At 40.5% G+C, this 12768-nt stretch overlaps 1 protein-coding gene across 1 annotated transcript; it reads left to right on the plus strand.

The window, feature by feature from the left end:
* Positions 1-8324: 8324 nt before the first annotated feature.
* On the plus strand, positions 8325-12398 carry LOC149227945 (uncharacterized). Its single transcript, XM_089380631.1, has 3 exons — positions 8325-9581; positions 9672-10016; positions 10761-12398. The coding sequence occupies exons 1-3, from the start codon at positions 8325-8327 to the stop codon at positions 12396-12398; spliced, it is 3240 nt and encodes a 1079-aa protein (XP_089236757.1).
* Positions 12399-12768: the final 370 nt, after the last annotated feature.

The raw sequence follows: 12768 nt of genomic DNA on the forward strand, positions 1-12768 counted from the left end.
GAATTTAAATATTGCTGTGTGCAGTGAACTGTTTAAAGAAGGACCAGATTCTTCTGAGGGAGGGCTAGAAGGAGCGGCTATGGCTAACGGGGATATACTCCGAGGAGCATGGCTTCCCCTTTCCCCCTGCCCTCCTCGGGAGCCCGAGTGGCTCCCTCTCCTAGGAATACCACGACGACGAGGTGCCATGGAAGGATAAGTTAGCAAGTTACAAGCACAATGAGGCTGAGGATGAGGGATTAGCCAATCACAGGTCGAACGAATTATAAGAGAAGACCCAACTGATACGTGGATGACTTTGACTCTAAGGACACCAGTGAAAGACCAGAAAAACAGAAAATGGCTCGCCACGGAGAGAACCCAGTTCCCCACCCAAGCTCCTGCTGCAGAGGTGAAGATTGACCTGAATTTTACAGAAACTATGCCTAAGACTAACCTGAGATGGCTTAAACTGAAATCAGAGACTGTCTTGAAACACCCAGACCCAACATAATTATACCTCAGGCTGAGCAGCAGGGTGTTTCTAAGCTTCCACGGCGGCTTCCCCTGAAACTCGGACTCCCAAATATAGCCTCTGCGTGCCGAGAGAAGAAGCCCCTCGACATTTCCAGAACCAGCCAGAACAATGAAGACCCACAGAATTAGCGCCATACCAATATACTCCATCAGCGTACTCTGAAAGAATGCCGACCTTAATGAACCATAAATGCCCACCTTATGCTGCCTGCTCCAGCCTATCTGCTCGCCAGCTTCCATCTGCTCATGCAATGGCATTAACTTCTCATGTTGACACCCGCATCCGGGTATAATTAGTTGAAGTATTACAAATCAATAATAATAAAAAAAAAAAATAGTCTAAAAGCTTACAAGACCTTGAGGAAACCAAGTGTTCATCACTAAATTCATCACAGGGTCTCCACTTAGTCAACTTTTGTCATAGTAGTCAACTTGTGGTCTCCACTTAGTCAACTTTTGTCATAGTGGCCAACTTGTGTCATAGCGCTTACTTTCATGGAATATTAAAGAATACCACTAATCTTACTAGATATTGATAAGAACTTTCTAAAATCCTTGTGTTGGACCCTCCCAATTATTTTTAATATATCTCCCATACAAAATCCTATTTTTATACCATCCAATATTGATAAACTCTCCCTTCTCCAACATCTATCCCTTGCCCCTACTGTCCAAAAGTCTAAAATATGTTGAGTCTATATATCATAATTTTAAAACCCCCTTTATGAAACATCCACTCACTCCCCACCTCAAATGTCTCCCCTTCGGACCCTCAATATCTACAATATATTAACTCTATATTTCATAATTTTAAAACCCCTTACCCTCAATATCTACAATATATTGACTCTATATTTCATAATTTTGAAACCCATTTATAAATATACGTGGTAAGATATTGCTCAACAAGGTGAAACCCCTTTAAATAAAACCTTGAGCAAAATACAAAACTTTCATAAATAAACTAGTTATTTTAAAAGACCAAATATATGCTTGAAATGTAACCCGAATTATAAAAGATCAGATATTGTGGACCACTATTTTCAATATTTTTTTTAAGTAAACTTTAGTATAAAAAAATATTGTAACTTCACCTTTACTATTGGTTCCAACACCCAAATTTACATTATCAATGAAATAATAACCTAAATAGTGTATAACACAAAACCTAAAACCTAGATTAGATACATGTTTATGACCTTGGTGACATTGATCCAAAAAAAGGCCCACCCATAATTCTTTTTCGTAATCACCTGTCCTCTCACATGTCTAGGTTTTACCTTCGTATTAGTCAAACAAGAAGAAAACAATGAAACGACTTGTAACGAAACTCTGAAAGTTCAAATTCACCAAGAAGCCTAACGTTATGATTGGTGTTCGGTAATGCGTACGTTGAGCGACCTAGGGCAAATAAGGCGTATATGTCGGCGTGCAGGCGTTAGAAGATGTAAATTATTAGAGCACGCAGTCTCAAATGTATGTGTGTTTTACGTTTTATGAAGACTGTGTGAATTGGTAGAGTAAACCACCAAGTACTGCATTTGGTGGATTGGACTAAACCAGCAATTACTTCCTTTTGTGGATTGGGATAAACCCGCTTTGCGTGTTATAGATTTGAATTTATAATTTGGTAAGGATGGAGGATTTGGACATGGGTAAACCGTCCGTACAAGCAACAAGCAGTGACAACACCAATGTTGATGGTGGTGGTTATTATTCTTATTTATTTGTTTTAAATATTAATTTTACTATTTGTATCATTAATACACATTTTGATTCTAATTTCCATAGGAATAAACCCCTGAAAATTTGTCTAGATGTTTTTAAGATTAAAGTTGCATTTTTATATAAGAAACTTTCATGAATTCATCTATATTAATGTGAGAATAATAAAAGCTTACATTTACACAAACATTTAGATATCATTCAAGTATCTAAAAAAAAATATTTTTTATTTGAATTTTCATGTGATAAAGACCCAATTATAAAAGGTCACCAGTAGCAACATCATCAAGATTTCTTTTTCACTCAAACTGCAACATATCACATATGTCTTTATCTATGCTCTTCTTCCATATACTATCCACCTATGGCGTTTCCTTTGCCACATTTGGAGCAATTCCTAGTTATATTGTGAATGAGGAGAGGAATGATAGAGTGAAGTGCTATGAACACACATTAAAATTAGACTGCATTTATTAACTTATCACAATAGAGTTGTTTAGTTATGGCCATTAAATACATGGTTCTTCCATTTCTTAAATAATCTCGGTCTTGGAAATCAAGTAGTGAACCAGGCCAACTAGTCTTCCCCAAATATAGTCACTCACTCATCCTTGCTAGAAAAGAAGCCTTGAACTTAACTTGATAGAGAACACAGTTTTTTAATTAATTCCACTAAAGTTTCGATGTTTATGAGATGGATATCCATGGTCACACCATCTACCAATCAACATTAGAGCAATATTTCACATTGAAGAAGGAATAATCCATGCTAGAGGATTGAAGAAGGGAGGGAAATAATTGAAGGTTGAGTGTAACTTCCAGTAGGGTATTCTCTATGTGAATTCCATTTGTCATTATAATTTTCTATATTTTTCATTTTTATATGTTGTTGGAGTGTGACTGCACATTCAATACATGCTATATCTTTTTCATTAGTTTATAAGTGAACTAGGAAAATCAAAACATAAAATACGACACTTAGTCAAGCACACATGCTTATGAATATGACACAATTATTTGACTTAGCAACTTGGACCCCATTAAAAATATATATTTGGTAAATAGAAGAAAAGATTTATCTTATTGAGAATTTACAAATGAGCACGTCACATCATTGTAGAGACTAGACAATCCTTCATCTAGTTTAATGTTCTTATACCATAGTCTGTATGTACAACATTTGCCAAAAAAATAGCAAATTGCTCGCTATTGCTTGTAATTTTTAAATACTACAAAAAGAAAGGTTGCTACATTTGAATAAGGGTGGTTTTTCATGTTCATCATAATTAACCATGAATGCATGAGCATAGCAAGATTCTTGGATATGCATTAAGGCGGTTGCTCTCTTTGTTCCTCTCCAAAGACCCAAATAGGTTGTAATAACTTCCTTTTATTGAGAGATAGTGAGCGAATGATTCATATAGTGATGGGGGTATAACCCATCACTTTATATGGATTTGAGATTTGAGGCCCCACCTTCATTGTACATAGTTGTTTTTCATTTTGAGGGTCTAGACTTGTGCTTGAACATCTTATTTGGTGCAAACATATTCATAAACATTCATCATTTAATTTTTCATCACCATATAGATCAATTTATATGTCATTTTATATACATGCACATAATCAATCTTCATAAAACACAGTTTATTTTTGTGTTCCTTAGAACATTAAATGCCACAAGTCATTCTGAGATGCTTGAGTGTTGGTTGAGTAATTGAATTGTGGGAGAAAAAATATGCATCTACAATGTATATCAAAAGAAAAAAAAGTATTGTAGACAATTGGAGAATGCATGTGGGATCATAATAGAGGCATCATGTGACTATACTAGGGATATAAATTTAAAGGGGTATAAAAATGTTAATAAAAAAATGGATATCTACAATATCTAGTGAGAGTAGGGGTTTTTAAAATTGGGAAGGTGTATTGGGTTCGTATTCGTAGCGGGTTAATTAAAGTGATTTTTAGAGGTATTTTCCAATATGTAGTCAAATTAAGGGTATTGTTTAGTATGCCACAACCACATGTGCTATGTCAAAGGTTGATTAAGTGAAGCTTGGGTGATTAAATGTTGATGAACTAGATGATGGCTAATGCGTGGGGTAGAGCTCATGATAGGCTTTTCCTATGTGCTTATTATAGTTCCCATCCTCATTTGAATTTTTTGTTTCCTTCAATTGTGGCTTCATAAGATTTTATTTATTTCAAGAAACATTTCCAGAGCCTCACTAAGAGATGTGAATATAAGGTACTACCAATCTCAATGACAAACAAAAATCAACCCAAATAATGGAAGTGAATATAAGGTAGGGATGGGAAGTGATAAGTATGGATTTTAGGCACCTTATATTAATCATTTCCTTCTATTAGCTACCCTCCTAAACAAAGGAATAAAGGCCAAATTGTAATAGGGGTAAAGGATAATCTCTAAGGTAAAGTGTGGGAATAAGGGCACAATCAAAAGCTATTAAGCATCGAGATTGACCTATGATTTAAATTTGTGTGCCATTAATATTACAGAAATCACATTATTAAAAAACGATTAGTGTATTGTGTGATAAATGACCCACCTTCCTTCAATAAGTGTGTTAGATGGGAAAGAACATTGTTGAAGAGCTTTGAAGTAAATCTATTTATGGATCATCATAGGGTTGTTGGCTAGGTTGGTTACAAATGGGACCAATGGAGAGAAAAAAATTCCTATAGAGGTTTCCTACTTTTGGTGGGTAATAGTTCTAATTGAAATATGTTATAATTAGTTTAGGAATTACAAATCAATAATAAAAAGAGATAAATAAATAATAATAATTATAATAATAATAATAAATGATTTTATTATAAAAATAAATAAATAAATAAAGTTAATAAATAATAATATTAATAATAATAACAAAGAAAAAATTAAATTAATAATTACTATGATATTAATAACAATTAAATAAATAAACATAAATAATAAAAAATAATAATAATAATAAAAAATATATATATATATAAAATAATAATAAAATGAATAATAAATAAATGAATAATAAATAAATAAATTTTAAATAAAATAAGCCGACCTAATTTCTCTCATCACTCCTTAATAACCCTATATATTAATGTTCATAGCTCTGGGATACATCATTAATTTTAAAAGATCATCTTCTGTCGCTTCCCTGATGATGGACTCACTTTGTAGTCCGAAACGTTGGGTTCACAAAACTCTTCAACAGGTCATTCCTCCTCCATCAAGAGATAAATAGTCTAAAAGGTTACAAGGCCTTGAGGAAACCAAATGTCCATCACTAAATTCATCGCTGGGTCTCCACTTAGTCAACTTATATCATAGTAGTCAACTTGCGGTCTCCACTTCTTCAACTTTTTTCATAGTAACCAACTTGTGTCGTAGTGCTTACATTCATGGGATATTAAAGAATAACCCTAATATCATTAGATATTGATAAGAAATTTCTAAAATCCTTGTGTTGGACCCTCCTCTCAATACATATCTATAATAAAACTAATCCTTATTTTTAATATATCTCCCATACAAAAACCTATTTTTATACCATCCAATATTGATAAACTCTCCCTTCTCCCACATCCATCCCCTACTCCTCAACGTCTAAAAGTCTAAAATATGTTGAGTCTATATATCATAATTTTAAAACACCCTTTATGAAACATCCACTCACTCCCCACCCCATGTCTAAAAGTCTAAAATATGTTGACTCTATATCTCATAATTTTAAATCCCTCTTTATCAAACATCCACTCACTTCCCACCCGAAATGTCTTCCCTCATCACCCTCAATATCTAAAATATATTAACTCTATATTACATAATTTTAAAACCCCTTACCCTCACTATCTACAATATATTAACTCTATATTTCATAATTTCGAAATCTATTTATAAATAGACATGGTAAGATATTGTTCCTTTAAATAAAACTTTCAACAAAATACAAAAATTCCATAAATAGATAAACTAGTTATTTTAAAAACCAAAAAAAATACAAAACTCCCATAAATAAACTAGTTATTTTAGAATAAGTCCTAGTTTATTGGATCTTTATACTACTTCAAAATAGAGTAGAGCCATGGGGGAACGATGGATCGTACGCGCAAGGGTTTGGGCTAGGGTTAACCGGCGTACCATCGACCTAGGGCACGATACCTGTCTGGCTAGCCTACTCTCTGTCGCGGTCACTAGTCTGGAACCTGCTGCAGCAATCCCGTAGCTACCTTGTCTGTCTCTGTCGGTGCGGTTATCGTGTCAGTTATGGATGCCCCTGAGCTGGAAGCGGTGGATTATTCGGCGGATCCATCGCCGGATAAGGTAATCTTTGGTCAGCCCTGTTTTGGTCCCCGTTCGCAGTTTTTACCATCCTCTTCGTCAGCTGGTCCCGGGTTCCATTCTCACCTCTCATCTGAAGTGCCCATTGTTTACCGGAACAGCCCTACCTCCGCCGGAGTTTATCCGTCTGCGCCGCTGCCCTTCGAGGTCCCGCCACTCTCGCCTGGGTCCTTACAGTTTTTGGCCTCTAACACACCCCCATCTCCCTCTTTCGACCCATCAGCTCCGCCTCTTCTCTCGGTTCCTATCCCCCCGCCGTCTGTTTACCCTTCTTCTACCCCATCTGCATCTGGGTCGCGCCGTTCAGGATGTTTTGAAACCCCAGCGGTCTCTACGCGACATGCTCCGCCCCCTGCGAGAGAAGGCATCACCAACCCTCTGGTTGATCATCCATCGGCCCCTCGATCTGGTAAGAAGAAGGTTCACTATGTGCGTGCGACATCTAGGGATATATCTATTAAATTTGACAAATCGAAGCCGTTGGGGGAATATATGGACATTGCGAACACGGTTCTGGTTGGGCACGTCAGGGGCAGAACGTATTCGCGTCAGCGGCTCATATCGTGGGTCAAGAGATTTGGGGCGGTGTATTGTTTGATCTTCCTGAGGTCCACGTCCTTCCCAGAGGCTGGTTCTCTCTCAAATTTTCCAAAGAGAGTCAGACTGATTTGGTTTTGGGGCGCTATTGGCATATTGAAATGGCCCCTGTTCTTCTTAAGCGCTGGAACCCTCTCTTCGAACCAGAAAAGGAACAGCTTGGTGCGGGGCCGATTTGGGTTCGCCTTCCGGGTCTCCCCCTTCCCTTCTGGGCCGAAGAAGTGTTTATACAGGTCGGCAATGCTCTCGGGACTTACTTAGATTATGATCGCACATTTGTGGAATCTGGAAGCCGATCACTGGCTCGGATTTTGGTTCACCTGGATACCCGAGAAGGTCTTGAGGAGCAAGTTACGCTGCAATGGGGCAGATGCATCAGGGTACAGCTCTTGGACTATGAAGGAGTCCCCTTTCGCTGCAGAAGATGTCATAAAGTTGGACATCTTGCCAGAGACTGCCCCCTCAACAAGAAAGCGGACGATACCCCGAGGCACACCCCGACCTCATCCAGGATGGCATCACCAAATCCTTCGAGGCCTCCTTCTGCTGGTCCCTCCCCCGCGACTTCAGCATTCATGGAAGCTTCTGGTATCGAGCGTTCATCGCCTCCTATCACACGTGCTCGTTCGGCGGCTGAAGCGGGTATGTCCTCCGAGATCTCCGTTTCTCATGTTCTTTCATCGATTGATATGATTGAACCCTCATCTCCTGTATCAATGATTCAATGCCCCCTCAGAACTGCTCCCTCTACCTCTGTGGATCCTATCACCACCACTCATCCCCTCTCGGATTGCCCTACCCCGTTTCCATCTTCCCCTCCGCACCCATACTTCCTTCGTCCTCGGCAACCTGCTAAGGATCCCCCCGTTAAGTTATCCGGGTTGGGCATTGTTGATTCAGTAGGGGGGGGGTCGTGCACCAGGGGGAGGAAATCTCAACTTTCTAAAGCCATTAAGATTGCTGGGGCCGAGGTAGTCTCTGGCAGACAATCGACCATTGATGGGGTCCTTAGAGCAGGGCACACCCCGAGAGGTGTCCCCCCATGAAGTGCCTCTCATTTAATTGTAGAGGACTGGCTAGTTCCTCCAAGAAACTAGCCTTGAAGAGGCTCATCGAATCTGAGCCCTGTGACATTATCATGCTTCAAGAAACGCTCTGTTCAGCTGATCAATGTTCCCATATTCTGTTGTCTCTGATCCCTGGATGGATTATCTCTGCTAATGATGCCATTGGTCGATCTGGGGGAATAGCCATTGGCATAAACCCCCGATCCATTAAAGTATCTGCTAGTTGGGGGGGGGCTGGTTTTATTGGACTGGACATCTTCTCGGCCGACCTTGGCTTGGACCTTAGAATTGTCAATATCTATGCTCCGTGCTCTCAGCGAGAAGCTTTCTGGCAGAACCTTCTTCATCTCCCCATGTTGAACGAGGATCATATCATATTGGGAGGTGACCTAAACTTCTCGCTAGGCTTCAGGGAATCATGGGGTTCGGATGGCCATATTGACCCCATCACAGATTTTATGTTCAACCTGCTTGAGCAATCTAACTATATAGATGTCCCAATGCAGCGTCCCCTCCCCACCTGGAGGAATAGAAGAATAGGAGAAGCTGCTCTGGCTCGTAGACTTGACAGATTCCTTCTTAAAGGGTCTCTCATCCAGCGTGTCCATCTGTATCGTCAATGGGTTGGATCGGGGGGGCAATCGGACCACAACCCCATTTATCTTGAGATTCAGGGGCCTACTAAGAAGCCCAAAGCTCCTTTCAAATTCAATCACACCTGGCTGAAGGATCCCTCGTATATCAAGCTGGTGCAGGATTACTGGACAGCCCACCCCATCAATGATAATGAATCTTTTGCTAGGAGTTTCTGCAGAAATCTTGCAGAGCTAAAGCATCTTTCCATCCTGTGGGCCAAGGATAAGCTCGAAAGGGAAAATTCTCAGCTTACCCAAATAGAAGCCGATATCTGTAACCTTACAGACGATCGGGGTTTGGGTTTCACCTCATGGGCTGAAAAGAGCAGACTTATTAACCTGGAAGGACAAAAAGCCAGGATCCTCAAAGAGAGGGAGGAGTCTATCCGGCTGAGAAGCAGAGCTCTATGGATTCAAGCGGGGGATGATAACACAAAGTTTTTCCATAGCTATGCTAAGAGCAGGAAGGTGTCTAATACTATATGGAAACTTCCCTTCCCAAATGGTGAGTCTGCAGATAACTTTCAAAAGCTTGCTCACCTCGGCACCACCCACTTCAGGAATTTATACAAGAGTCCAAGGGAAGTCGGACTCCTGGACATCATCCATGTAGCTAACCACTTCCCTAGATTTGTGGAGGATGATGATGTGGCGGATCTCACTGGGCCTGTAACAGCTGATGAACTTGAAGGGGTTATGAAGTGGTTCAAGAAAGACAAAAGTCCCGGCCCAGATGGATGGACCATTGAATTCTATCTTGCTTTCTATGAGGTGCTGGGACAGGATCTGCTGAGGGTGGTGGAGGAGAGTCGTACAACTGGATCTATTTATCATGCTATTAACTCCACATTCATCGCCCTTATCCCCAAATCTGATTCCCCTGAATCCTTTGATGATTATCGACCCATATCGCTTTGCAACTGTTTGTATAAAATCATCTCCAAGACCATAGCAAATCGACTCAGACCTATCCTCTCCCGGGCTATAGCTCCCCAGCAATTCGCGTTCCTAGACTCTCGTCAGATACATGAGGCCATTGGACTCGCCCAAGAGGCCCTTCATTCCATTTGGTCCAAAAGTCTGAAAGCCATCCTTCTCAAAATTGACCTCTCCAAAGCCTTCGATCGGGTCAGCTGGCTCTATCTTAAGATGATTCTGATCCATCTGGGGTTTCCACACTCCTATATTACATGGATTATGGCTTGTATCACTTCTCCCTCGTTCAGTGTTCTCATCAATGGCTCGGCATCCTCTTTTTTTCACTCAGAGAGAGGTCTGCGACAGGGATGCCCTCTATCACCATTACTATTTCTCTTAGTTATGGAAGGACTCAGTCGTCTCATGGAAGCTGCAAAGAGGAATGGGGATATTGGTGGGCTTGGGATATCAGATTTGTGCTATCTTACACATCTACTATTTGTAGATGATGTTCTTATTCTTCTTGATGGAAGTATCAGAGACTCCAGGAACTTCTTGAAAATCTTGCAAAGATTTTCTGCGGCCACAGGTATGATGCCTAACCAATCGAAATCCACCATCACATGTGCTCGCACCTCGGTCCAAGAGACCAGGATTGCACTACAGGCTTTTCCTTTCTTGGTGCACTCTTTGGATAGAGGTCTTAAATACCTCGGTTTCAATCTGAAACCCTCATGCCAAAGGATTGCTGATTGGGCCTGGTTGATTGCCAAACTTGAAAAGAGGCTACTGGGTTGGAGCCACAGATATCTATCTAGAGCTGGCAGACTGGTGCTCATAAAATCAGTGCTAGAAGCTACCCCAGTCTTCTAGATGGCACTAGCATGGATTCCTAGGACTATCCTGGGGAGGATACAGCAGCTTTGTAACCGTTATCTTTGGAATGGGAATCAGGAGAAACGTACATTTGCTTGGATCAGCTGGAAGAAAATATCATTACCTAAGAAGTGGGGTGGATGGGGCCTCAAGGAGCTCCCTGACTTCGCTAAAGCACTTGCTGCCAAGATGGGATGGATCTTGCTCACTAGACAAAATCTGTGGACTCATGTTACATACCACAAATACATTTGGCCTCAAAATATGATGGATTGGGCACGTCTTCCATCCTGGTCTTCAAAGGGGGGCTCATCTGTATGGAAGGCCTTGATTGACTCACTCCCTCTCATTCGGGACAACTTGGCATGGCGCATCAATGATGGAATGACAGGCAGGATTGGCCTGGACCCTTGGAGCAATAGTGGAGGCAGACATATATTAAACCAGGAGATTATAGATTATTTACAAGGCCGGGGGATACAACATTTTGCACAGATCGCTGATCCACTTCACACTGATATTTTTTCTCAGGCGTGGAAAACTGCCCACTCTTTGGACCTACCTAACCAATGGCACCAGGAATGGGATCAATACATCATGGCTCTATCTGAATCCCATATTCGTATTAAGCAAGGGCCTGATGAATTGATCTGGTGCCCGGCCGACCATGGTTCATATGTCCCAAAACAAGGCTATTGTGCCCTCATTGCTCACAGATCTCCGGATCAGGTTCAACCTTGGTGGCACTCCATTTGGAAGTTAAGGGCCACTCCTCGATCTAAGCTTTTCTTCTGGTGTGCGCTTCATGGTATCGTTCCTACCGGTGAACAGTTAACCCGCAGAGCCATCCAGGGACCCTCATGGTGCATATTCTGCAAAAATGCATCTGAATACACAGACCACATATTCTTGTCTTGCCCGACGTTTCAAAGCATTTGGAGGAATATCTGTCAACAGTTGGGAATTACGGGAGACTGGAGCGGCGCTGACCTACAGGAGGCTTGGTGCTCATGGGCCCGTAGCCACCCGGAATCCAAACTATTAAACCTCCCCCCTGTGGCCATTTGGTATGCATGGCTTGCTCGAAACAGAGCCATTTTTGAAGATAAACCTTTCTCGGGAAGCCATATTGAAATAGCAGTCATAGCAGCATACCAGGAACTTCCTGAACCGTCCCCAACCAGAACCCGTGTTATACAGCCTATGCCTGAGATTGACAGAACAATCCCTTGGGCTTTTTTCGATGGTGCATCGAATCAAACAGGGTGTGGCGGTGGATTTGTATTGCACTTTAACGAAAATCATAGATATCTTGCAAAATTGGGTTTTGGTATTGGAACGAACAATTTTGCTGAGCTCTCTGCATTATATAATCTACTTCATTTTGCTTTATCTCATCATATTACACAGCTCAACATATTCGGGGACTCAATGGTGGTTGTAAATTGGATTAATAATGTGACAAATTGCCATGTACACATGCTCAGCAATTTATTTCAAAATACTCTTACTCTCAAAGCAGCATTTGAACATTTTACATGTGTGCATATTTACAGAGAACACAATAGCGAGGCTGACAAACTATCCAAAGAGGCCTCGTCACTTCCACGAGGCAATGGACAAATAGTGGAGCAGAATGGGTCGGAGGAACATCAGTTTTACCACCGGCCATATATAGATCAGAGGATGCAGCGGGACAACAGTCCCAACAGCTAAATAGTGAACAGAGAACAATATGAACTGCTGATATATTTATGAACAAGAACTTTTTGTATTAGTAAATAGGCTGTAAAGCACAGATCATGGATGTAACTAGAACTTTTTGTTATGACTCTGAGAACTACCTGAAAAGGTGAATTTTGTATGAACTTTGACAGTAATGCCGCGGCATCTGCTTATGTAATTTTCAAAATATTAATGAAAGTTACTGATTTTCCCAGGGGAAAAAAACTAGTTATTTTAAAAGCCTTAGCAAAATGCAAAACTTCCATAGATAAACTTGTTATTTTAAAATGACCAAATATATGCTTCAAATGTAACGTCCATTATAAAAAATCAATATTGTGGAGCACTATTTTATTATTCA

This window comes from Pinus tabuliformis, chromosome J, assembly GCF_031772625.1.
Source record: "Pinus tabuliformis cultivar Carrire ecotype Pingquan chromosome J, CPIR1, whole genome shotgun sequence".
In the NCBI taxonomy this organism is placed as follows: domain Eukaryota; kingdom Viridiplantae; phylum Streptophyta; class Pinopsida; order Pinales; family Pinaceae; genus Pinus; species Pinus tabuliformis.